This window comes from Lissotriton vulgaris, chromosome 6, assembly GCF_964263255.1.
Source record: "Lissotriton vulgaris chromosome 6, aLisVul1.2, whole genome shotgun sequence".
NCBI lineage: Eukaryota > Metazoa > Chordata > Amphibia > Caudata > Salamandridae > Lissotriton > Lissotriton vulgaris.
In genome coordinates, this window is record NC_141694.1 from 1833918148 (window position 1) to 1833944956 (window position 26809).

The 26809-nt window shown below is 48.9% G+C and overlaps 1 protein-coding gene across 4 annotated transcripts in view; it reads left to right on the forward strand.

Annotated features, from left to right (window-relative positions):
- Positions 1 to 26809, forward strand: part of DTNB (dystrobrevin beta) — a 1293049-nt gene that overhangs the window by 1260050 nt on the left and 6190 nt on the right. For all 4 annotated transcript variants that reach the window (XM_086928107.1, XM_086928108.1, XM_086928109.1 and 1 more), the window contains 2 exons: positions 10067 to 10120; positions 11562 to 11592. In XM_086928107.1, coding sequence (XP_086784233.1) covers positions 10067 to 10120; positions 11562 to 11566 — 59 coding nt within the window. In that variant the 3' untranslated portion in view covers positions 11567 to 11592. The remainder of the gene's footprint in view (positions 1 to 10066; positions 10121 to 11561; positions 11593 to 26809) is intronic.

The following is a 26809-nucleotide window of genomic DNA, read 5'->3' on the forward strand; positions in this document are numbered from 1 at the left end:
GTGTATCTTCAGTCTCTTTTTTCACGCTGTGGTCCTTCTATTAGTTTATGCTCTTCTTTTGCTTACCTTCTCTGAGTTCCAAGGTTTAAAAGGGACAGATTAAGTGGCCACTCTATCTCAATCTTTGCAGGTAAACATTGGAAATCCCGCCTATAGCTCCCGAGATTAATGACACCTCTCACCGTTCTCCGCTGAGGAGAAAACAAAGGCAGGCTTTTTAGAGACACAGTTTTCTTTGTTCAACATCATCGTAAGGATACTTAAAAAACAGGTACTGTAAAAATAGGTTTCATTCATTCAACTAGTATAGGTTGTAAGATCCCAAACACAGCACAAATGGATGCCGTCCTGAGCAAATCAATGAGCAATAGGTAATTGAGATGAGAGACCCTCTATTAAAAAATTATATCTTAGAATCTGTGTCCCTACAAACATGACTGTACTAAAAAAAAAAGAATCCAGGGCTGCAATCCTCCTCCTCCTCCTCCTTAGCTCTTCCCCCTCCCCTGCCCAAAAGTGATTAGAAATAGACAGATCTCTCAAACCCTGTACATTAGTTAGATCTGCAAGCTTCGCTCTAGCTATGGTACTGCCTGCCTCCAAGTTGACTTAAGCTGCATCATTCAAGATTTGCTTTCGGAGAATACTAAAGCACTCCATACTGCCCACTGAGTTCAAGACTTAAGTAACTTTTGAAATCAGAAACACATGAACCGCAAAGCCTTTCTTAGCACAGGAGAAATGGCCTCCTTCAACACCTTGGCCGCAGCACAAATGCCGCCGCGGTGCTGGAATTCTAATCAGTGGGCGGGGTTCGGACAGCCCTCGGCCGTCCTCCACACACGCCCACCGTCACGTGGGACGGCCGGGGCTGTCTGCAGCATCGAAGGGGTTAATACAAGCTGGAAATATCTTTTTGACACTTCCAGATGAACAAAGCTTGTCTCGCATCGGGGATAGGCTATATGAGCACCAGAAGTAAAGCTAGCAAACGTACATATACTGGTTGAATAGCCAACAAGAACAACACAGAGTCATTACTCAAATTGTGTCGACTGACTGGCAAAGACTCATCAGACTGATGCCCAATTTTGCAAGGCCTCAAAAATTCCATAGAATACTTCAGAGACCCAACTCCATCTGAGCTCTGTCTCATCATCTGAGATCCATTCACAGAATCTCCCATCAAATCCCTCCATCAACCTCACCTCCAGGTAGCAGACTGGATACAGAACGTTTCACAACAGTACCCCTTCAATGGTGGCAGACGGTGTGTGAATTTCACTCTTGCATAGAACTTTTATCAACAGACTAGTCTAACTTTTCTGTGTTTAGGTTGCCTGCTTAGTGCTAAATATTCCCATGCTCATCCTCAGTCCAATCTCTTTAGAGATCTTGTCTGGAAAGCAGACTTTGAAAGCTTGTTGCACTTCAGAGGCCCAGTTCTAAGCCAGCAATTATGACTGCAGATTTTAATGCGCTTAACCCACTCCTGTCTAACCCAGACTTTATCTCAAGGAACACTTCTCCAGACAGCCTGGTAGTGCAGACTCCCTATGCACAAAACAAGGCTTCCACCTTCCCCAGTGTGCCCACAGAAAGGGAAAGGAGGTACTTGAATCTGACAGTTTGGCTCTTAAGTCCACAAACACCAACAGTCTATTAGTACGTTATTCTCATACGCTTTGGGGGATGGCCTTTTTACCGATCAGCAGCCTTCCAGAGCACAGGCATAAATATATTTCCGTTCCCCCAAGCGCGAAGTGCTTCGGTGGGCAAAGCAATTCAGGCATGTTAGGATGGGTACTGCTATTGTGGTAGTCTCTCCAGGGCTGCTGATGAAGCTATCGTGTGCGATGTGGGGATGAGAGCCACTGGTTTCTCGGGGATGTCCTCGTGCAGTTGCTGATAAGAACATTTTCAGGGCTTCAGCCATTAGGCTCCCAAAGCTCAGCAGGCACCATAGTCAATCCCTAAAGAGTCTTCTTTCCACTCCAGCAGGAGTTCAGGATAAGGATGTCAGTCCCTCCCAGGCTTCTTTATCTCGGGACTTGCCATTTCCCGTGTGCCGCTGGCAGGTCAGGCCGAAGGCGCATCATACTGTCCATGATGGGAAGAGATACCTTAGGACCTGCTGGATTCTACTTGATGCATGCTTTGGATGTGGCCTCCCTTTCTTGAGAAGATGTAAGACCAAAAGCATACTCCTGTCCTGAGAGGTCAGCTACTGTACCAGATACTTCATTCTTCCCAAGAAACTGGAGCGTTTGTGGAACATTCTTGGTCTGAGGGTCCTAACACTGGACATCCATTCAACTCGGCGAACCACAGTTACTAAAGTGGAAAACAGTTCTTCTGGTTGACATACTTGAGCTGGGGTGGTAGGACAACTGTAAGCTCTGCCCGCCTCAACACCCTTATAGCTTTTACTGAGGACAAGGTGACTATACAAGTGAAACCGTCATTGGTATCCAAACTAGGGTCTGAGGTTCACCTCTCACAGATGACTTCTCTACCAGTATTCTTCCCACCTCCTCTTCCATATAAGAAAGGGAATAACTTGTTCTTAACAACTTTTTCTTCACTCCTTGAGGGTGCAAGAAATGGGGAAAAGAAATCGACAATCTGACTATCCCCAGGCAGGGAGCTTTTTTTTCTAAAACGTGTGCTGTAAAAAACGTGGTAGATGCAGACTTGGAGATACTTTCAAGAGAGGATCTTAATCGTGTGCATGGCCCACCCAGCAACCTGTAGCCTTTATGGTTATAATCAGAAGATAACAGTATCAACCTCCTGTACCATGTGTATCTTTAAACATCTTCATCTTATCCTAGCATCCTCCTCTACAAACCCTTCCTGTCTCACCCTAAACTACAGAACCAGCAGCTCTCAATAGTCGAGTGAAAAACATATTGTTTTCACCAATTATGTTATGTGTACTTTAAAAGTGCACTCTCACCCCGAGGTTATCCTGGCGCTGAGCGGGTGTGAGCCTAGCCCTGCCCAGCCCAGCAGTGAACGACGGGAAGGGCCACACTGTCCATTTCACAAATTATTTTTTATGTAAGTGTGTTTTACTCCTGGAAAGTGAAGGCGAAGTCACAGGCAGATCAGGAGTAAGACACACCTGCGTGCATACGTCTTTATCTGAAAGAGACAAGTTAGTGATAGATTCCTTACCTTAGAATATCCCCAGGCGTCAGACTGGATCCGGAAATTTTTGCGTAGCAATACCCCTGCACGTCGGTAGACGTCGTCCGCGGCTCCGCATCCGTCGTCGGCGTCGTTAGCGCCGGAATGACGTCGTCGGAGTACTTAGACGCCGCCCATGCCTGCTGACGTCAGTTCTTCTTTTTTCCGCGCCAGCTAGCGCAGATCCGGAGAAGCTCTACCCCTAGTAATTTTTTGACTACACTTTTTGATCTTTTTGATCATTTCTTTCCTCGAGTCTTCGACTCTATCGGTCCGGTAGGGATGCTCGGGTTCAAACCCTGTTCGAAGTGCGACCGACTAATGTCGGTTACGGACCCCCATCGCCGGTGCCTGAAGTGTTTAGGCCTCGACCACGACGACCGCACCTGCTCCGACTGCCGGGCCCTATGTCTAAAGCTAGGCGGGAGCAGTCCCGCAAGCGGCTCGCGCCCCGGCAGTCGGCCCTGCGCCGTTCAAGGTCCCGGTCCCACGGGAGGTCGAGGGACCGGTCGCGGGGTCGGAGTCATCGCAGCTCCGGGAGTTGACATTGGTCGTCAGGATCCAAGTCCTCAGGTAAGAGGCATGAGAGGTCGGAGAGACGTCATCGTTCCTCCGACCCACCCCGACGCTCGCACGTTGTGGCCGGGGGTTCGGGCGACACCGCCCATGCGGCTCCGAGGGAGTCGCAAGTGTCGCCGCCTGCCCCACACCTTATGGTTCCTGGGCATGGTGCGACGCCGGAGGAGATCGAGCGGTACCTCATGGCCATGAGGTCCCTCCCTCCTCAGTCTGGTTCCGTGACGCCTCCAGGCCCAACGGTCCCGGCTGGAGGCCCTAGCGGGTCGGGTGCTACGGCCCCGACGCCGTCGGGTGCTTCGGCCCCGATGCCGCCGGCGACTTCGGTCCCGGCGCCGCTGGACCTCACCGGATCCGCATCCGAATCTGGGTCGTCGCCGGTCGACCTCACGACCTCACCGGCGCCGGCCCCACGGGTGTCGCCCCCGGCGCCCACTGTGGACGCCGTCCCCAATGTTCCCTTCGGTCCGACTCTGGCGCCGGAACGGCGCCACTTCCGACAGCCTTTGGAGATTTTTATTTCCATGAGGAGGCCCCGTCTGTTAATCCTGTTTTACAGGAGACGGGTGACGAAGGAGATTGGGAGGGGTCTGAGGACCCTCTGGCACTGGAGTGCCAGTCTCAACAGGACTGGACATATGAGCTTGGGGAGGCCAGTGGTATTGACATTTGGCCAGACACTGGATTTGTCTCCCCTCCAACCGTGGCTTCGGAGGAGGGGTCTACTTACAGTGTAGTGTTGACGAGGGTGGCCAAGGCCTTAAACCTTGAGCTCCCCGTCGCGGCCGTGAGGACTAACCTCCTCACTGAGGTCCTCAAACCGCAGACAAGCTCCAGCGAGCCTCTGCTGCCGTTCAATGAGGCCTTGTGTGACGTTCTTGTGGGCACTTGGTCCAAGCCCGCCACAGGTCCGCCTGTGGATAGGAATGTGGCCAGACGCTACCGCCCGGCCCCGGGCGACCTTTGCTTTTTGTCCACCCATCCGATCCACGAGAGCCTGGTTATCCAGGCCTCCATTTCCCAGACCGCATTCCCGTCGGCTCCGCCCGATCGGGAATCCAAGAGATATGAACAGTTTGGGAAGAAAGTGTTCTCGTCCCTAAGCTTGGGGCTGTGGTCTGTCAATACCGCCTGTCTCTTGGGCCGCTACACCCACACCCTGCGGGACGCGGTCGCGGATGTGCTGCCACAATGTCCGGAGGAGGTCCGGGCTAAACTCGCCCAAACCGTTGTGGAGTGCCGAGATGCAGCGCAATATTCCATCCGGTGTGGGCTGGATACCACAGACTCACTGGGCAGGGCGATGGCAACGACAGTGGCGGTTCGACGCCACGCCTGCTTGAGGTCCGCCAACTTTTCGGCCGATGTCCAGACCACACTTCTGGACATGCCATTCGATAGCCGTCGCCTCTTTGGCGTCAAGGCAGACCATGCACTTGAGCGTTTTAAGGACTCCAGGGTTACGGCCAAGTCCTTGGGCATCTCGGCCACATGGCAGCAATCGGGTGCCTTTCGCTCCTTTCGTGGCCAAGGAAGGGGCGCCCCCACACGTGCTGCCAGCCACGCACCGCAGAATGTTCAACAGCACGGTGGCGGCCGTGGAAACCGCCGTGGCGGCGGTCGGGGACAACGCGAGGCCAGTCCACACCTCCCTCCGCAGCACCTGCCTCAAAACCTTCCTAGTTCGAGTTTTCAGGCCCATGTGACGCCTGTGGGAGGCAGGGTTCGCCATCACCTCTCCCACTGGCGCACTGTCACGTCGGACAGGTGGGTGCTGCAGATCGTCCGAAGTGGCTACTCCTTCCCCTTCGAGGCGACCCCTCCAGCCATGCCACCGCAATTCCACCGCGTGTCGGGGGTTCACTTGCAACTTCTACAAGAGGAAGTCACGGCCCTCTTGGCCAAGGGGGCCATTGAGCACGTTCCTGGGCCAGAAGTAGGGTGTGGTTGTTACTCCCACTACTTTCTGGTACCCAAGAAGGGCAAAGGGGGCCTACGCCCTATCTTGGACCTACGGAACGTCAACGGCTTCCTCCGGAAGGAGAAGTTCAAGATGCTGACTTTGGCTCAGGTCTTCGCTGCCCTGGACCCTGGAGACTGGCTGGTAGCGTTGGACTTGCAGGACGCTTATTTTCACATCCCCGTCCTGCCGGCCCACCGGCGTTACCTGCGGTTCACGGTAGGCCACGAGCACTTTCAGTTTACCGTGCTCCCCTTCTGCCTTACCAGCACCCCACGGGTGTTCACGAAGGGGATGGCGGTGGTCGCAGCTCATCTGCGCAGGTTAGGGGTGTCAGTCTTCCCCAACCTCGACGACTGGTTGTTGAAGGCGGGCTCGCCCCAGACAGTCGTCAGCCACCTCCAGACTAAGGCCGACCTCCTGCACTTGCTGGGGTTCTCCATCAATGTGCCGAAGTCGCACTTGTGTCCCTCTCAGGAAGCTCCTCTTCATCGGAGCGGTTCTAGACTCGGCGCAGTTTCGGGTTTATCCTCCCGAACAGCGGGTTCGGGATATTCAGGCTCTGATTCCGATCTTTCAGCCTTTATCCCGAGTCTCGGTCAGGTTGACGCTGCGGCTTCTGGGGCTGATGGCCTCCTGCATCCTTCTGGTGCATCACGCCCGGTGGCGGATGCGGGCTCTGCAGTGGGACCTGAAGTTTCAGTGGGCCCAGCATCAGGGCAACTTGTCCGATCAGGTCTTGATCTCGGAGGGCACTGCAAGACAGCTGCAGTGGTGGCTCACGGACCGTGATTGGGTCAGTGGCAGATCCCTCTCCCTACCCCACCCGGAGCACGTGGTTGTGACAGACGCATCCCTCCAGGGCTGCGGAGTCCACATGAGAGAGGCGGAGATCAGAGGCCTCTGGTCTCCGGCGGAGTCCTGGCTCCATATCAACCTTTTGGAGCGGCGGCGATCCGACTAGCACTGAAAGCATTCCTCCCCTCTGTCCGGGGGAGTGTAGGGGAGGTGTTCATGGACAACACCACCGCCATGTGGTAGTGCAACAAACAGGGCGGGGTGGGGTCGTGGGCTCTATGCCAGGAGGCTCAGCGCCTCTGGCAGTGGCTGGTACATCAGGGCGTGACCCTGGTGGTTCAACACCTGACAGGCTCTCTGAATGCCAGGGCGGACGAACTCAGCCGTCGGTGCATGATGGATCACGAATGGCGTCTAAACTCGGACGTGGCACAAGGCCTCTTTCAGCAATGGGGAGAGCCTTGGTTAGATCTATTTGCCACAGAAGAGAACGCGCAATGTCATCGGTTCTGCGCGTTGGAATTTCCAAGGCGGCACTCGCTCGGAGACGCTTTTCCTCGCGAGTGGAGTTGCGGTCTATTGTAGGCCTTTCCGCCTATACCACTTCTGCCCAGAGTGCTGAAGAAGATCAGGCGCGACCGGGCCCAGGTTATTCTTGTGGCTCCGGACTGGGCACGAAGATACTGGTATCCCGAGCTACTCAGCATGTCAGTCGATCCCCCGATTCGTCTGCCTCTTCGGGAGGACCTTCTGTTGTCGCAGCAGCAGGGGACGGTTCTGCACCCGAACCTGTCCAGTCTCCACCTACAAGCTTGGAGATTGAGCGGCGGCAGTTGAGGCCATTTGACCTGCCTCCCGAAGTCTGTGATATCATTCTTGCAGCCAGGCGTCCCTCAACAAAGTCGGTATACGCCTGCAGGTGGAACAGATTTTTGGCATGGTGCACAGCAAAGGCTGTGGACCCTCTCTCTGCACCCCTTTCTGAGGTTCTCCTCTTTCTTCTTTCTCTTGCCCAGCAGGGCTCTGCTCTGGGCACTCTCAAGGGGTACCTTTCTGCCATTTCCGCCTTCTTGCGGCTACCTGATCAGCCTTCCTTATTCAAGTCCCCCATTGTAAATAGGTTTTTGAAGGGCAACACACACATGTTCCCTCCTGTTCCCTTCGTGATGCCCCAGTGGGACTTGAATCTTGTACTTACTTACTTACCTTATGTGTGCTCCCGTTGAGCCGCTCCATAACTGTCCTCTCCGTCTTCTTACTTTGAAGACTGCTTTCCTGGTGCCTATCACCTCTGCCAGGAGAGTGAGTGAGCTCCAGGCTCTTTCTTCTACACCTCCTTTCCTCTCTGTCCATCCGGACAAGGTTGTGTTGCGGACAAGACCCTCTTTCCTGCCCAAGGTTGTCACGGCCTTCCACATCGGGCAGTCCATTACCTTGCCCACCTTCTTTCCGCCTCCGCATCCCTTCGAAAGAGGAAGAGAGGCTCCACCGTCTGGACCCAAAACGTGCGCTCTCTTATTATCTAGATTGCACACGCCAGTTCCGGGTGGATGACCCACTCTTTGTTGGTTACGTGGGCGCTGAGAAGGGAAAGGTGGTGCACAAGAGGACCATTTCGCGTGGATCATCTTGTGTATCCAGGCATGTTACTCCATGGCCAAAAAGGAACCCCCTGCTGGATTGGCGGCTCATTCTACTCAGGCCACGGCGACTACCACTGCCCTGGGCCGAGGAGTGCCCTTGCAGGACATTTGCCAGGCAGCTACATGGGCCTCGCTGCACACGTTTGCAAGACACTACTGCCTGGACTGCCAAGTCCGGAGGGATGGCTTCTTTGGCCGTTCCGTCCTCCAGGACTTTCTGGTGTGATTATTGGTTCGCAGACTCACCACAGGGGTTGGTATTGCTGGGGTATCTATTCTAAGGTAAGGAATCTATCACTAACGTGTCTCTTTCAGATGCACAAGTTACTACTTGTGTAACAATATATCTGTAAGAGACATTAGTTAGTGATATATTTCTTACCGACCCACCCATCCTCCCCGTTCTGCGAACCGATATCTAGGGTTAAGGTCATCCCCTTTCAGGGTCCTAGTTTCATGGCACCAGTGTTGGTTCTATAATGGCTCTGCGTATCTGGCGCGGAAAAGCTGTGTATCAGAACTGACGTCAGGGTGCATGGGCGGCGTCTAAGTACTCCGACGACATCATTCCGACGCCGACGACGGACGCGGAGCCGCGGACGATGCCTACCGACGCGCAGGGGTATTGCTACGCAAAAATTTCCGGATCCAGTCTGATGCCTGGGGATATTCTAAGGTAAGGAATCTATCACTAACTAATGTCTCTTACAGATATATCGTTACACAAGTAGTAACTTGTGCGTTAGTGTGTCAGACGTCTGTGCTGCAGGGATGAAAGAAGGCATATATGAGTGAATTCACGGTCAGTAAGAAAACTGCACGTTGTGTAATCTGGATATGAAATGAATTCGTGAAAATTAGGGACACTCTAAAGTGGTTGCCAAGCAACAACAGTAAACTACCTGTGATGCAACGTTTTTAAGATCTTTCATGTTGTGAACGTCAGGTCTGGCGCAATTTATCTCTTATAACTCCGAAACACCTCCTTACTTTAGGGTTATCAATGGTGTAGTTGTTTCATTAATAACTCCTGGTAAAAAAAAGTAGCAACACAATTTTGTTCACTTCATTATTTAATAAAATCCGATTGATTCATCGTGGAATGCTCTACAGCTTTTATTGTATGATTTCCCAGCATTATAGGACGTAGCCCTTCTTTACTAACACTTGATTAACATGCACTATTTATTATTGTTAATCTATGGAAGCTATACGTAGTGTGGGCCGTTATTAACATATTTTAGTAACTTTTGAGAAATTCGTTTTTTTTGTACATGCCCTCGCTTTACTTTTATTTGCATTTATATATAGTGACTTAAAATATGATAATGAATTGTTTCCTAACCATATACAAAATTATATGGCTTGCCTGGTGTTTGAGTTCCCCGGTCTAATTCTACAAATGGTTCTACCTTGTAGCATTTATAAAATAAATATTTGGTAACTGTAGCACCGCCGTATTTTAACCTGTAGACACAGGCCTGACTCATCTCTGATAGTCGTCGTGCCTTATTTTTAAGTTCCTCCTCTGTTGAATAGCGGACGACTGCGTCACAGCAGCTACCAGTAGTGCTATGAAGCCTTTGTTGAGGAGCTGCTAGGCCAGTGCTGTTAGTATTTCTAGTTACATTGCCTTCAAATCTTGATAACTAACGTGTGTTCATAGCAGCAGATCCGGTAATCCATTGCTTTCTGTCTTAAAGATGGTGGCCCAGGTTTGTAAATAAACTAGCGCCATCTCAATGCAGCAGAATCCCTTCTGCACCCGTTACCTCAGGAGCACAGATTTTAAACCAGATTTATTTCCTACCTGCGGTGTTTTGTTGGGTCTAAAAGAGGAGCAACATTAAAAAAATATATAATTTCTCCAATCTTGTTTTTTTCTGTTTTACTAAAGCTGACGAAGGTGGAGAAGAAGAAGAGGAAAAAATGCAGAATGGCAAAGACCGAGGTAAGGGGAAAAATACATTTCGAAATTCATAGTCTATTTTTTATTTTCCCTGCTGTTTACCATTTCTCCTCCCATTCCACATCCCCATTACTCGGATTTCAAATCTGGATCCATTTAAGTGCAACGATACTTGAGGAGGGTTACCTTATTTTGTTTGATCCTATTACAATCCACAAGACAGAATGTTGCTTTGTAGGATTGTTCACCCTGGTAAATCGGTGACAATTACTGTTCCCTTGTGCAAACAAACTTTAGTAGGAACCGGCAGGCAAGTTTAATTTCTTCACACGATCCCTTAAACCACATAGCCATAGAACTCCTCTTACAAACATTTTGAGCCCGTCCCCCCCACACTAGGTGAGCGGGACAAGGGTCCGTTGTTGAAACAAGCCATCGGTGGTACCTGTGGGTGAGGACCCCAAAATATATCCCACAAAGGCGCAGTGATTGTTACCGATGTATCTGTGTGAACAATCCTAAACCTGAGTGAGATCGAGGCAACGTAACACCCTGACTGTATATGAAAAGGGAAGCTGAGGGTAAAACCCTACACATACTTCTCACCCCCCCTAATTGTTCCATGTAAGTGCAGCAAGCTGTCTCTCCTCCTCTTTTAGGCTCCGTGTAGGCAGCTGGTGACCTTCACTTGGCTCCTTGTTTCCTCATTGACGTGGATTTGGGTTTTGCAGGACACTGTTCAAGTACACATGAATTAAAGTGGAGATAGGTCCTTGTTAAACACCACACTGTTCCCTATGTGTCGAAGGTTCATTAGGGACCATCTTTGGTCGAGGAAGCAGCATGCTTTCGGCAGCCAACTACTCCGTTAGTTTGGACAGAAAACTATTGTGATTCAGTGTCGTATGCCAGAGAGAGACAAGGCAGCTTGTGGGTCTTCATCTGCGGTAAAGATCTCCTTTCTCGTGTCAGCCTCAGTTGGATTTTGTTCCCTTTAGGGGCAACCCTCCAAATGGAGATCATGGCATGGATGAGTTAGTTCCATATGTTCCTGGCAATGTAATGTCAAGCACTGGAAACTGGTCAGGAGTTGGGCAGGGATACTGGCCCTAGAAGAGTGCAAAAGGCCACGCCCTGAGCCCAGTACCCCCTGCTCACAGCCATAGGCATAACAGTAGCATATGTTTTACCTATATTGTATCTAGACCCAACAAATTGGCTGAGGAAACATGTTTGAGGAAAATTATGGTTGTCTAGTAAGATCGATAGCTAACACTTTGAAAGAAATTCCCCTAAAGTTTGAGATTTTGGAACATTGCAGGTGTAATGCAAAATAAAAACCTCACTGAAATTTGTGTTACGCAGTCATAACTACTCATGATCTCATACATGGTGTCACAAAAGACAAAATGCATGACATTGACATTCATTTAAATACAATTTTTGATTTTCAGTACTAAGTATTGTTTTTCCCCTTTTGCAGGTTAAATGAATGTGTATGGAAGGTAATTCAAGTGAGTATGGAAAACTTTTCTCTTTTAATATTAGAAATATGGCTTGGGCTTAGGGCACATTGCTGTCCTCTGAGTTAGCCACACGGTTTCCCCAAATGCTAGTGCATCCTACTTCAGGGAATCCTGGCTACTAGAGTGTGAGTCTGGTCTGCTCTAGAAGAGCAGATTAACCTGATTGGCAAGTGTTTCTGTTGAGTTTGCAGTTTCAAGGTTTGTTTGCTGATTAGTTATGAGGTGATGTTATGGGTGATGTGAGAGATTAAGTAAAGACAACTGGGCTAAAATAATGAAATCTAACTCAGCAAGAAGATGTAGATAACTTTTATTGGTATGTCAAACAGCACCATCAAAAGGCGCTTGCTACCTCGGCTGGAATGTTCAGGTATTCTGAGCTGAAACAGCTCAAAGCAGATGAAAAGGGCTGGGTGAAGGGCTCAGGGAGGAGTGCAATACAAGGCAGGAAGCTACACAAAGGAGATAATGCAGCATATAACACATCAGCCCCCGAACTGAAGCAAAAAGGGTCTTGTATCATTTGTGCACAGTCTGAAGTACGCTGGGAATAGGTTATCCATAGCTTGTTGCCAACAGAGCTTCCAGCGTTTACATTTATTGTATGTGGTAGTCTGCTAACCTTGGCTGTTGTAACAGGAACTGTTTCCCACAGATCTATTGCTTTTCCTTATTTCCTCAACTCTCTTAGGCTCCAAAACTTGAAGATTTGCCATGAAACTATACAGGTCTCTGAACACTTAAGATCACCTACCTTCTAGTGCAAACCTTTTGCACACTTCAGATGGCTCTAATGTGTTTGATAACTGTATTTTTCAATTATTCATAGCTATCTCTGTTTACCACTCTCTTCTCCCCGTCGATGATCCATCCTGGTCCCTTCTTTTGGGAAGTGGAATCCGAAAACAACTCTAGCTGACTTTGTCTTCTTTTTGTTTTCTTAAACTGGTTCTTGGAGGGTTCGTCTTCACTGTAGCCTGACTGGTCTGTTGGCTCAGGGGACGAATGCATCCATTCCATGGATCTGTGTTTGACTTCATGCTCACAGAGTCATACCCAGTGGGCCCCCTCAGCCTTTCAAAGTCCATAGTGTAGGTATTATTTAGTTGAGTAACAATAAACATTGGTTATATAGCACCAAGGTGCTCCAGGGGGCGAACATGCTTATCATAAATACACTCGCAAACCATTTTAAACATTTGTTAATCTTTCTATCCATCCTTTTGACTAGCCCTTTCCTCCAGACAGTATAGTGCTTTTCTGAGATGTTTCACTGAAATTTCCTGCAAAAATGTTTTTGCTGTTCTGCTGTTGGAGGTCAGTTGTACTCCGTTGTACACAGCAAGCTCCTTGGAAAGGCCGTCATCGGTGAAAGCATCTGTGAAAACTTTTGCTACCACATGTATCATGTTCTGAGGAACTATTCAAGTAACAGCCCACCTTGTGTGGCAATCTACACTTATCAGGACTCGGTTCCTACCAATTGGGCTTCCAGGCACAGGCCTCTACAATTGCAAAAAGAGAACGGCGAATGGGGTCAGACGCGATTGCACCTATACAGAGGCCTCTACAATATCCAGTGCAGTCTTGTTCCAGGGTTTGTTGGCTGCGTGAACCGAAGAGAGAGATGGACCTCTGGATTACTTTGACATTGTTTGCGCACAGACTGTGCTCGCCTTGAACTTATGTTCTGTCAGGGTGTCCATTCCAGGCCAAGACTCTGTTCTTCATGCCTCTGACGTAAGTGCTCATCATCTCAAGATAAACAATTATTCGAGGCATGTGTGGCTGTACATACACATGCTTAGCATAATCCTGCCCTCTAGTGTTGGCTCGGAAGTTTCCAAGTTATTTTTCTTCCAAGAAAGTCTTTCGAGTCACGAGATAGTGTGACTTTTCCTCTTGCTGGTAATGCACATGGCCATCAACTCCATTGTTAGATTGTTTTCATCCGCCGTCGGGTTTCAGACATATTCCCCTCTGCTCCTGTTCGACACCCTTATCACTTATCTCTCTTAGGCTTTACTGCCGGTATTCTCTCGTATGTTCGGCGATGTCGACTTCGTCAGGGCTTCTTGAGTCGGCCGCAGTCCTCGTGGGCCTTCACCCTTCAGGGCACACCTTACATCTCTGGCATTCCCCCGCATCATCTCCACCCAATGATGAAATGCACTTTTTCCGCTTCTGTCTTCCATGCCACTGCATGTACTCACACACTTATCTCCACTAGGTGTGTAACCTGTACCTTTCCCCTGAACATGACTAGGCCAGTTTCGAGGCCTTCAGATTTTATCGGTCCGAGAAGAAGCTGCATCATCGTCAAGCTCGATACCTTGAAATTTCTTTCTGCAGTGTTGAAGAAACACCGGATCTCTTTGGACCTGAAGACCTGCAAGGGAAGGTACAGGCGCTGGTGGCAGATGAACGAGCATTCTCCCACGATGACTGCTTCAGCTCCAAAGTCGAAATGGAGGATCTCACACCACGTCAAGCCATGAGTACTGTGCTCCCTCCACCTCGACCCCTACCCCAGGACACCTCCACAAAGAGACATCTGTCCACGCCGGACAAACCAAAATCCACTGTTGGATCACCACTGCCTTCGGGCCATGGTCGTCATCGACCATCTGTCTCGGACATGCCCAGTTTCAGCTCAGCACCAAAAAAAAGCACAGGTCGCACACTCCCGAACTGACTCTTTCACCGGAGCCAAGCTGGCCATCAAAGTCAAAATCCTTGGCGTCAAAACACTGTTTGATGTCTGCCAACAACCCATTCTTCAGACTCTAAACCTTCGGCACCGAAAACCTCTGCAATGGGACCGAAAACATTTGCATTCGTCAAACCAGCACACAGTTCCAAGCCTACGGAACCTGTGCTTTAGCGCCTGCAGGAAGAGTTGGATTCCAGGCAAAACATATTATGATTAATCCAGACAGTGGGTACTTCATCACAAGACCTCCACACACTCATGCACAACCATCTAAGAGACAGTTGTCTTTTCAAGAGGCTTTGGAAACTTCACCTCCATCGAAGCATAGAAAGAAATCGGACAAGGCCACAAGCCTGGTGCACATCTGAACACCTCCAACACCTGCTGAGCACCATACACATTCACTACTGGCTTTACCTGGTGCCCCTGCACCATACTCACCAGAGTGTTCCATTCATATTTACATGGAGGGGGCGGGGGAGAAGGAGGAGATGTTTTGTCTCACCACAGAATGACCCCTGGGACACTTACGATGTTGAACCCCCAGGTGATACAGACCCTAATCTGTACCCTGCTAAACCATCTCCCCCAGACAACAACACCACCACCTACCATGACCTCATAGGTAGAGCTGCCACTTTTCATAAGATGCAGTTACACACGGAGCCACTAGAGGATGATTTTTTGTTTGAGACTCTATCCTGTAATCAATGTTCAGCACAAGAACTGTAGATGCTTAAAGGCATGTTGAGACACTCCACAGATATATTCAACAATCCTGTTAGGTCTAGGGTAATTACGCTATGGGTCGACAAAAAATAAAAGGCTTCACCCAATGACTGTATACACATAAAAGGACAACTTCCATCTGATTCCCTGGTAGTTTCCTCAGCACGCAAAAAGGCCAACTCCTAAAGATCTGATATGGCACCCCCACTAGCTAAAGAAAGTAAAAGAATTGAGTTGGACAAAGAGTGGCTGCACAATCCGCCAACCATTAGCGTGTCACCAATTCCATCGGCCGCCTCTCACGCTACAGCAGGGCCCACTGAGACAAGATGGAGGAAATCCTCCATCATCTCCCAGAGAAACACAAAGAGAGAGCTTATCAGGCCTCCGAGGGATAGCTTATCTCTAGCACAACTATCCGTTGTGCCCTCAATGCTGCTTACAATGCAGCTAGAGGCATGCATTCTAGTGTCCTCCTCAGAAGAGATGCCTGGATTTAAACCCAAGGTGCAACAGTACCTCTTGGCCCTTCCATTTGATGTAGAACATCTTTTTGGTCCTCAACTCGACACTCTCTTTGGGAAAATCAAAAAAGACAATGAGACAGCGAAGCCAATGGGCGTTTTGCAGACACCATCACACCGTGGCTTTTTTGCCGCTCCTCTTACCGTGGAGGCTCAAAGACCACCTCTCCTGAAACTTCCACTTCCTACCAGCGTCCCCAGGCTCAAAACACCTCGCCTATGGGATATATAGAGGCTCCTACAGAGGTAACAACTCTAAAGGTAGAGGTAAAGGCAGATTCAAAAAGCCAACCGCCACAACTACCAAACCCTGACTTGCCAACCATTCCCCCCGATCACATAACACATGTCAGGGGTCGAATACCAGGGTTCTTTCCCACCTGATGGAAGATCACTTCTGACCAGTTGAAATTTTGCTATATGCACGTCAAAAAATGCTTAATAAATAAACAAGTCAAAAATATGTAAATACTTGCTCCATTGTTGTAAAGACCCAAAAGGTTGTTTGCTTCATTCACAGGTGGCAAAGGCATTGCAGCATATTGCTGTTTTGTGGTGCCTAGTTAGTAGTTTGTGTTGGAAATTATACTGGGCCCATTTGTAGTGCGGGTGAGCAGGAAATACATAATAAACAACCTTTTCCGTTTCCATATGTGTAAGCTGCAAATTACAAAGTCCGATTAATTTTAAGGTGACGGGCATTGACAGAAACCTAATTTCCAAAGTTATTACATTGAAACTGAAGTCCTTCATGGATAGTCGATCCTCCTCCATTTTATAAATCTGACCTGATTTTGTTCCCTTCCAGCCATAACAGTTCTCTATCCATAGTGGAGGGTGTCTCCAGGGACTTTTGATCTTAGCCCTTGAACAAGGGATCTGATAACATACTGAGTAAATTCATGCAGTCTCATGTAGCTGAGACTCTTCATTTCCCCAATAATGTGTGATTGTGTTTACATGTGGCATACCTGCATACAACGCATGGTAGGAGCAACGTCCTATCTAAGAATATCTTCACTGCAGTTCAAGCGGTTATAATCTGAAAAACATTTAGGTTTTCATATACTGTGAGCAGCCTGTGGCCCTGTGCCCGAGATCTCTTGGTACTTTCACGCTTCTCTTGTTTGTGGTGCTATCATCTAGGACACAAGAATGATTTGTACCACTGTGTGTATACGCCTGGACATAGCTCTGGTTGTCTGGGTTGTGCTGAGCTCAGTCCAAATCGTGAAGGCCATTTGTGGCTTCCCTCAGGTTGGTGAGCTGTTTGGCCAGACTCCCCAACAGAGTTCTATTATTTCCAATCTCACGGCAAGTGAACATCGAATTGGGCGTTTGGTAACTAGCGCTTCCCCTCTTCTCTGGAAGTGACCCGAAAGACACACTCAGCACAGAGTGATCAGAGGTATGCTTTTGATCATGGGAAAACAAAAGACACACATATGATGGACGGAATGCAGAGCAAATCAAACATTCTCCTCCAGTCTTTTTCTAGTGAACACTCTATCTAACAGCAGGCTCCTCCCCGCCCCGGTACCACTGTTCAGTTTTGGCTTCGCGTCTCAGAGTGCCAACACAGTCGAGAAAGAAAATGATGTCAGCGTGCAGAGGTGGCGTATATATTTGGCTCCATTCATCACTCCGGGGTGGAACTGCATGACCCCACCTATTGTTGTGAGGGAGAATTGCTCTTTATATCTCTTGATCCAGTCTGTCACCTGGGGATATTCTAAAGGTAAGAAATCTGCGGTTAGATAGAGTATCCATAAGGAAACAAGCTGCTGAACATTTTTTCCTTTCTAGGTCAACACTGCACCTATACTATAATCACTTGTTGCCACTATCTAACGCACACACACACACACACACACACACACACTAGCACTACACCACATAATGGACAATGGGACCACTCTTTAATCTCTCCTTAACAGTTTCAAATGTACTCCTTTTTACTTCCCTCCCACCACAAATGAATACATGTTTTACCTCCCTTTTCATGGAACCTTTTAAGAGGCTTTGCCATGGATATAACATTGGAGTAAACTTTGCATGAAATTCAGAAAAACGTCCCAGTCTTAGGGAGCTGGGGTATCTTTGGTTGCTTTAGGCAACTCTGACATTGGCCAAAATGACAAGCCCAAATACTTCAACCCCATCATACAAAAAGCACAAATATCCGTTCTCAACCGTTACCCTCTATCGGCCAGAACTTTCGACGCACTATCCAGTCTTTCTTTGTGTTAACTCAATTTTTTTCTACAAACAAGAATATTATCATGGAAAGTCAGGACACATGCTCTTCCACTGAACAACTGTAGTAAGCCCACAGCACTTTCCTCATCACAGCAACCGTTGGAAAAGATCTGCTATAACGGAACTATGCTTGGGACCATAGAACATCAGTATGTAGGGACTGAGTCACCATACCAGCTCAGTAACCGAGGGCCACAATCCAGCGAGCTTATAGTGCTTCACTTGCCCTCCTAACCTTCTCAGAGAGACAAGTGATTTGGCACCCCAGAACACAACACATAACCCTGACAGGAACGCAGTAACAGGTCATCCCCTTTCATTTTCTCACTCATACTAGTCCACAATAGATAGAAAAGAGACACAAAGGAAGCTTACAATATGTATTGAAACTACTGTGCTCTAGTATGTAATAACTGTGCCAAAATTAGAAAGCATATGCAGGTCATTAATGTCATTAGCATTATTTAAAGACCATTTACAATAAAAAGCCCTCTCATATTAGCTGATAACTTTGCCTAAACTCACCCTCGCTATAGAAGCAAAGTATTATATTATAGATCCATGGGAAGAGTGGCAAACCACATACCTCGGCATAAATAGATAGCTGCTCTACATATCAGCTGGTGCAGCCTTCTTGTCTCCGGACCTTTGCTCAGAGTGAAAGTCTCCGCCTTCTGTGTTTTTAAAATGGCAAGTCCCAGGTTAAATGATAAAACGTGTGATCAAAAACCGCAGCTGGGTTTCTCAATTATGTCTAGGTGCCAGTGTCCGACCACAGAGAATAACAAGGTGCAACTTGTTTGACCTTGCACGGACTGTCCCGACTAAATCTCAGGAGACGTGGCTGCTTGCCCATTAGGGTGCTGACTTCTAAATGGACTAATTCAAATGAGGGAACCTGCCCAGCCTGCAATAATAGCATAGAATATATTGTGCATGTTCTGTTCTTCTACCCGGCGTATAGCAAAATACGGAAATGCTGGTTGTCTCCACTGTGCAGAAACTTGGGACTCAGACAATGCGTACAGGCTTGTAGAGTTTTAACATATGATACCTCCCCTCCTATTGGTTTCTCGGTTTCCCGCTTCCTATATGGTATGTGGCACAGAAGGACCACCTTTCTGACAAGGATCTAACGAGGGCTTTTCCCCTTTTTTCTTTTTTGATAACTTGCTGTTTAATAACTTGTTAACTGCTCGTATTTATGGATTTTATTATTGTGCTTGTATGTATTTTATCTGCACTTTTATGGTCAAGGACCGAAATAAAGTTATGAAATAAAAATCTCAGGAAGAGAACAAAACATGAAAAAATGTGCTACCTATGTGTGAAATACAATGTGCACAAAACAAGCATGATACTTTGTAATGTGTACAAAAGTAAATGAGGCCTACAATGTGCATAGTTAGGCTAACATAGGGAAAACAACTATGGGCTCCATAGGGAACACAACAACTGAGCCCATCTTCGTTATCAATATGAAGACGGTGTGCTAACAGAAAATGTAAAGGTAAAGCGGCATTTATGCAGCCTGCAGGACACATGCCACTTATAACGGGAGTGAATCAATAACAAATCAATAGTTAAAAATCTTTTACAAAGAGCCAAGCCTTAAAGGATCCCTTAAGTTACTTAAGTGTTAGATCTTTCTCAAATTATGATGAAGAGAATTCCACGGTGTAGCATCAAGAAGAGGGTGTGGTGGGAGAGTCAGAAAAAAGCTGAAGCGACCCGCAGAGTTAAAATAATTAGCAATTTTGCCAGAGAAATTTGAGATATTGTTGCGATAAGCCCAACCTTGGCTATTTATCTAATGCCCTTTTCTTCTTTTTGTCCCCTCCTTTGTCACGTTATTCATTTTTCCCCCATCTGATTGTATTTCATTGATTTGACGTAAATATTCCAAGGGCAGGGCAGCGTCAGGGAATGGATAATTATAGGAGTTTCATCTAACTTGTTAGATGACGGGACCGGCAGAGCTCACCCTTCATCAACGACAGCAAACCATTATGTGTTGTGTGGGGGTGACAAAGGTATTCTGAGGATTAGAAGGGTCATAGACAGATTCATAATGGTGGCTGGTATAAAGATGACTGGCATTATATACTATTATGGGTGGCAGTGGATGGCAGAGGCTCAGCAAGCAATGCATTCAGCAGATAGGTCTTCTCTTAAAATCTAATGACCCATAGTTCAGGAAGAAAAGCGGCTGAAGACATTGCCGGCACTAGCTCCGATATGGATTGATGCAAGTGTGGAACTCGATGTCCAGCTCACTTAGGTACTTCACTCAATATGGCATATTTGCCAATGTGAACAGTTATTATGGGGTTTTCTGATAGATACATCTGCCGTGTGGATTCCTCACCTTGTGAATATCCCCCTTGCGTCAGCAACGTTCGGAAATTTTCTTCGTAGCACGCCGTCGTGGGCGACGTCACAGGAGCACGGCATCGCGCGCGACTCCGTCTGACGTCACCGACCCCATATTAGGCCCACGCCGGCGTGATGACGTCAGTTCCCTTTTTTCCGCGTCTCCGACGCTAACGGTTTTCGGGATCTTCAGCGATACCTAGTATCTTTCTGACTAATATTTGTCACTGTTTCTCTCTTGCGACTTTGTTCTTCTCCGGAGATGTCGTCGAGGAAAACAGGCTTTAAGCCATGTAGGTCTTGTGCCCGCATGATGTCTATCACTGACCCACATAAGGATTGTTTGTGGTGTCTTGGATCGGGCCACGACGTCAAGAACTGTGAGTCCTGTTTTAAGATGAATCCGAAGGCGCTTCGGGAGCGTGAAGCAAAGTTGCTTTTGGCAAAGGTGAAAAAAGACTCTGGGCGGCTTTCGAGATCTACGTCACGGAGATCGAAGTCGAAGCCAAGGTCTCGGTCGAGGTCGAGATCGGCGTCGAGGTCCAGAGCGGGTTCGAGGTCTGGAGACGACTCGAGGTCCAAGGCGAAGTCGAAGTCCAGGGAAAGGTCTAGGTCTAGATCTAAATCGGCTTCCGGGCATGCTTCGAGCTCTTCGAGGAGAAAGCATAAGAGGAGGAAGCACAGTTCGAGACATCATTCGGGGAAGGATTCCTCTGACTCGAAGAGAAGGTCTCACAAACACCGTAAGGACTTTGTCTCTCCTTCACCTGCTTTGTCAAGAGTGGGTTCTCCGGCGCCGGAGCCGGACCCGGAGCCGGTTTCCTCGGAGCATGAAGAAGAGGAGGTGACTCAAGAACCGGCTTCGGCGGAGACTCCTGTGAATCCAGAAGGTCAGGGTGAGGATGTGTCGGTTCGGCCTCCATTGCAACATCCGGTAGGTCCGTACCCTTCCTTTCCTGGTCCTGGGCAGGATCCCTCGCATTTTCTCAATGCGATGTTTGGAGTTTATTCGAGGGCAATGTACCCCGCTGGAGCGCCTGGTGGCCCCATGGGTCCGTTATCATACAACCTGTCGTATGCCCCTGCTCCATTTATGCCGGCGCCTCTTTCACCTTGGCTCGGTACGGCTCCACCGAGGTCCTCGACTCCGCATGCGGCTTCGCCGACTCCGGATCGACCTCGCAGTCGAGATCGAGGTGCCACGCCTGTTCATGACTCTCGTCCTCCTGCTTCGGTTCCTCGAGCGACGTCGGAACCGGCTCCGTCGGAGTCGTTACCGGATCCGTCGACTTCGATTCGAATGGAGTGGTCGAGGCGAAGGGCTCAGCGTCTTCTCGAGCAAAAGGACGATGAGAGTTCAGATGTGGAAGAAGGCGAGCTTCCTGATCATGGTGATGACTTCGAAGAGCTTCGGGATGCTAGTGGTCTGGAACTCTCTCCCGAGTGGGGTCTGCCTTCGACTTCTGATGCACCATCAAGGGACGTAGCTCCTTATCACGTGGTTATTAGGAAGGCTGCTGACCTTCTTAACTTAAAGCTGCCCACAGTGGAGTACAAGCCCAACATTCTCACGGAAGTCCTGCATTCTCCATCTTCAATTGTGGAGCCTACTTTGCCGTTTACTGATGCCTTGTCAGACCCGATTAAGGAAATTTGGAAGAGGCCGTTGTCTGCTCCTGCAGTTTCAAGGGTTATTGCAAGGCGCTATAGGGTGGCTCCTGATGACCCTGCATTTCTTTCTACGCATCCGTCTCCGGAAAGTCTTGTGGTTCAGGCGGCTTGCTCTAATAGGGCGGCAGGCTCCTTCCCTCAAGTGCCTGCTGACAAAGAGTCTAAGAAGTTGGATCAGGCTGCGAAGAAGACTTTCTCTTCTGGAAGCATGGCTCTAAAGTCGTCAAATGCTACTTGCCTTTTGGGTAGATATGTGCACGCGCTGATGGACTCAGTGAAGCAATTGTCACCAAAACTTCCTGAGGAGGATAGGAAAGACTTTAATGAAGTCATCTCTGACACTCAGGCTGCGGCCCGCATGGTCATCCAAAGCGGCATGGACACTGTGGATTCAGTTGCCAGAATTATGGGCTCATCCATTGCAACTAGGAGAGCCGCATGGTTAGTCATCTGATTTCTCGGCGGATGTACAATCTACCTTGCTGGACTTACCCTTTGAAGGATCTGGCCTTTTTGGTAAGAAGGCTGATGTGGCCTTGGAAAGGTTTAAAGACAGCCGTGCCACTGCGAGGTCGTTGGGTCTGCAGATGAGAGGGTCTGCAGCTAGAAAATTCAAGGGATTTGGTAAATCTTCTTTTCGTCCCTTCAAGCAGGGCCAACAACAGCAGCAGCAGCAGAACCCTCTATACAAGTCCTATAGAGGTAGACAGAGGGGTTGTGGACGTGGACGTCAAGTCTCCTCTTCCTCCACTTCCTCCAATAATGCCCAACCCCCACCCGCATCAGCAAAGCAGCCCTAGATCCACCATTCTGGATCATGTAGGGCCAGTAGGGGGTCGGCTTACTCACTTTCTACGAGATTGGGAATCGGTTACATCAGATCTTTGGGTTCTCAATCTCGTAGAGAATGGGTATGCACTTCCTTTTCAGGAGTTCCCTCCCAATTACCCTCCTTGCCAAGGTTTTTGCTCGGAGGACCACCTGCTTCTCCTGCAGGAGGAAGTCCTGGCTCTGTTTCGAAAGGGAGCGATAGAGGTGGTTCCAGAGCAGGAGAGGGGTCAAGGGTGCTACTCCCGGTATTTCTTGATTCCCAAGAAGGATGGCAGACTTCGGCCTATCCTGGATCTCAGGATTTTGAACCTCTATCTCAAACAGGAGAAGTTCAAAATGCTCACCCTTGCTCAGGTTCTTCTGGCGCTGATGGAAGAAGACTGGATGGTGTCGATCGACTTGCAGGATGCGTATTTTCACATCCCAATCCTGAAGTCGCACAGGAAGTATCTCCGTTTTACGGTGGGATCGCAGCACTACCAGTTTGCGGTCCTCCCGTTTGGACTTACTACTGCGCCTCGAGTTTTCACCAAGGTGATGGCGGTGGTGGCGGCGCATCTCAGAAGGTCAGGGATTCCTGTATTCCCGTATCTAGACGACTGGCTCATCAAAGCGGAGTCGCCGGAGATGGTGCTCCATCATCTGCAGGAGACAACTCAGTTGTTGCACAGGTTGGGTTTTTCGATAAACGTACCCAAATCTCACCTGGTGCCCTCCCAGCGCAACCTGTTCATAGGTGCGGTACTGGACACTTCTGTATGTCGTGCATTCCCTCCACCTCAAAGGATTCGCGACATTCAGGAAATGATTCCTTTATTCTTCAATGGAGCGGTTGTTCCAGTCCTGAAGGTCCTTCGCCTGCTCGGTCTGATGGCTTCTTGCATTCTGTTGGTCAGTCATGCACGCTGGCACATGAGGGCGCTCCAGTGGTGCCTCCGCAGGCAGTGGTATCAGCACAACGGAGATCTCAGGGAGTCTGTGAGGATCTCCAGAGAAACTGCAGCGGATCTGTCCTGGTGGGGCGTGGAAGGCAATCTGTCACAGGGAAAGCCTTTTCAGCTACCTCCATCAGTGGCCACAGTGATATCGGATGCATCCACTCTCGGGTGGGGTGCTCATCTGGGAGACCTGGAGGTCAAGGGTCTTTGGTCTCCGGAAGAAAGGTTGTTTCACATCACTGGAATTGAGGGCGATACGTTTGGCGCTCAAGGCCTTCCTCCCTTCCCTTCGCGGACGTTCGGTCCAGGTCTTAACGGACAACACGACTGCGATGTGGTACATCAACAAGCAGGGAGGAGTAGGGTCGCAGTGTCTCTGCAGAGAGGCTCTGCGTCTCTGGTCCTGGGTTCAGGACCATCAGATTTGTCTGGTGGCAAATCATCTGGCCGGGGTTCTGAACGTGCGTGCAGACAGTCTCAGTCGGCAGTTTTCCGCCGACCACGAGTGGAGGCTTCACCCGGAGGTTGTTCGCGACATCTTTCGGATGTGGGGGACGCCTCGGGTGGATCTATTTGCCACTCGCGAGAATGCTCACTGCCCTTCATTCTGCAGTCTCCAGTATCTGATGCAAGGAGCGTTGGGGGACGCGTTTCAGTTGAGTTGGGGAGATCGACTCCTTTACGCGTTTCCCCCCATACCCTTGATTCCTCGGGTTCTGAGGAAGATTCGTCAAGACCGGGCCCAAGTCATATTGGTCGCCCCGGATTGGCCGAGAAGGGTGTGGTATTCGGACCTACTCCACCTATCCTCTCACCCGCCGCTCCGTCTCCCTCACAGGGCAGACCTCCTCTCTCAGTTGGAGGGGCAGGTTCTACACCCCCACCTCCAGACATTACACCTTCATGCCTGGAGATTGAACGGGGCAACTTGAGTTCTTTTTCTCTCCCTCACGAGGTGGTGGATGTCATTCTCTCTGCCAGGCGTGACACCACTAAGTCCATTTATTCCTATAGGTGGACAAAATTTGTTTCTTGGTGCTGGGAGAGGGATGTTGACCCTTTGAAGGCTCATTTGTCTAATATTTTACAGTTTGCCCTTTATCTGGCACAGCAAGGTTTGGCTGTGTCCACGGTCAAGGGTTATCTTTCGGCCTTATCGGCGTTTCTATGTTTGCCGGATCAGCCTTCTCTCTTTAAGTCTCCGGTGGTTGTGAGATTTTTGAGGGGTCTTGTGAATATGTTTCCTCCTACCCCTTTTGTGGTTCCTCAATGGGATTTGAATCTTGTGCTGACCTTTTTAATGGGTTCTCCCTTCGAACCCTTGCACAAGTGTCCATTGAGGCTTCTCTCTTTTAAAACTATCTTCCTCGTTGCAATCACCTCGGCAAGGAGGGTAAGTGAGCTTCAAGCTCTAAGTTCCAAACCCCCATTCCTGACCATTCATGCAGAAAGGATGGTTCTTAGGACCAGAGCTGCTTTTCTGCCTAAGGTGGTTACTCCTTTTCATCTTGGGCAGTCCATTACCCTTCCTACCTTCTATCCTCCCCCTCACCCGTCTAAGGAGGAAGAGAGACTGCATCGCCTGGACCCTAAGAGGGCGGTGTCCTTCTATCTGGACAGGACTAAGGACTTCCGGATGGACGACCAGCTGTTTGTTGGCTTTGCTGGCTGCAAGAAGGGCAGAGCGGTGCACAAGCGCACTCTTTCCAGGTGGATAATCCTGTGCATCAAGATCTGCTACTCCCTTGCGGGTAAGGACCCTCCTGAGGGCATTAGAGCTCATTCAACTAGAGCAAAGTCTGCAACATCTGCTTTGTCTAGGGGTGTACCTGTTGAGGATATTTGCAGGGCCGAGACTTGGGCCTCCCTCCACACTTTCGCAAAGCACTACTGCTTGGATACCGAGGTGAGGAGGGACGGCCACTTCGCGCGCTCTGTCCTCCAAGACTTCCTGGTGTAGCAGAGTGGACACCCTCCTCCGGGAGTGGGGACTGCTGTGGGAATCTATTCACAAGGTGAGGAATCCACACGGCAGATGTATCTATCAGAAGAACAAGTTACTTACCTTCGGTAACGCTTTTTCTGGTAGATACTATATCTGCCTGTGGATTCCTCACTGACCCACCCGCCTCCCCGTTGTCTACTCTGCTATACCTGGTCTTTCTGTATATATGATTATACTGCTGTTGTTTTGATTTGGTTCTATTTGTACTGTGTACATTGTATATTTGCATATTTGCTATCGTTGGTCCGTCCGTGTGCCTCGAAGGCACGGAAAAAAGGGCGGAACTAACGTCATCACGCCGGCGTGGGCCTAATATGGGGTCGGTGACGTCAGACGGAGTCGCGCGCGATGCCGTGCTCCTGTGACGTCGCCCACGACGGCGTGCTACGAAGAAAATTTCCGAACGTTGCTGACGCAAGGGGGATATTCACAAGGTGAGGAATCCACAGGCAGATATAGTATCTACCAGAAAAAGCGTTACCGAAGGTAAGTAACTTGTTCTTTAGGGAAACAAACCAGGATATTGACAGATTTTTCTTTGGTTGACAGTAATTTGTTTAAACAATTTCGGCAGATGAAACTTCAGTATAACATATCCTAGAATCATGCATTTATATATTAAGAGCAACGTTTTACTGCTTTTTTGAATAAGGCTAATTCATAAAGGATGGTAAAATGTTCAACTGCACTCACACTTTAAGGATTTTAAGGACTGGGGATATTGGACTGGTTACATAGTTCAAGTATAAAGCATTGTCAATACATGCAGCCAGTGGACTGCAAAGCAGGGACTTGATGTGGGAAGGCATGGTAGATAACGAGACCGAGGTTATTAAATCACCTGCCGCAGCAAATTTCAGGATGCATACATTTTCTCCAAAACCATGACTATCCTCTACCCTGGCCAAGTTGTTTCAAGAACGTTACAACACATTCTGGCGTGGGATCACCCTAGGAGGTTAAAGGCGGTGTTGATCCATATGCGGTCTGATCACCAGGTGACCGCAGAGTATGGGAGCAAGATTCTTCTTAAAATCACCAGGAGGTGGAGAGGAAATTATGCCCTTAGCAATAATGTATATTTATAGAGGGGTGTGTCTATCCCAGGTCATTTCATTATCGCTCCCTAATCATTGAGTGATTGCTACTAGAGTGGTAGTTA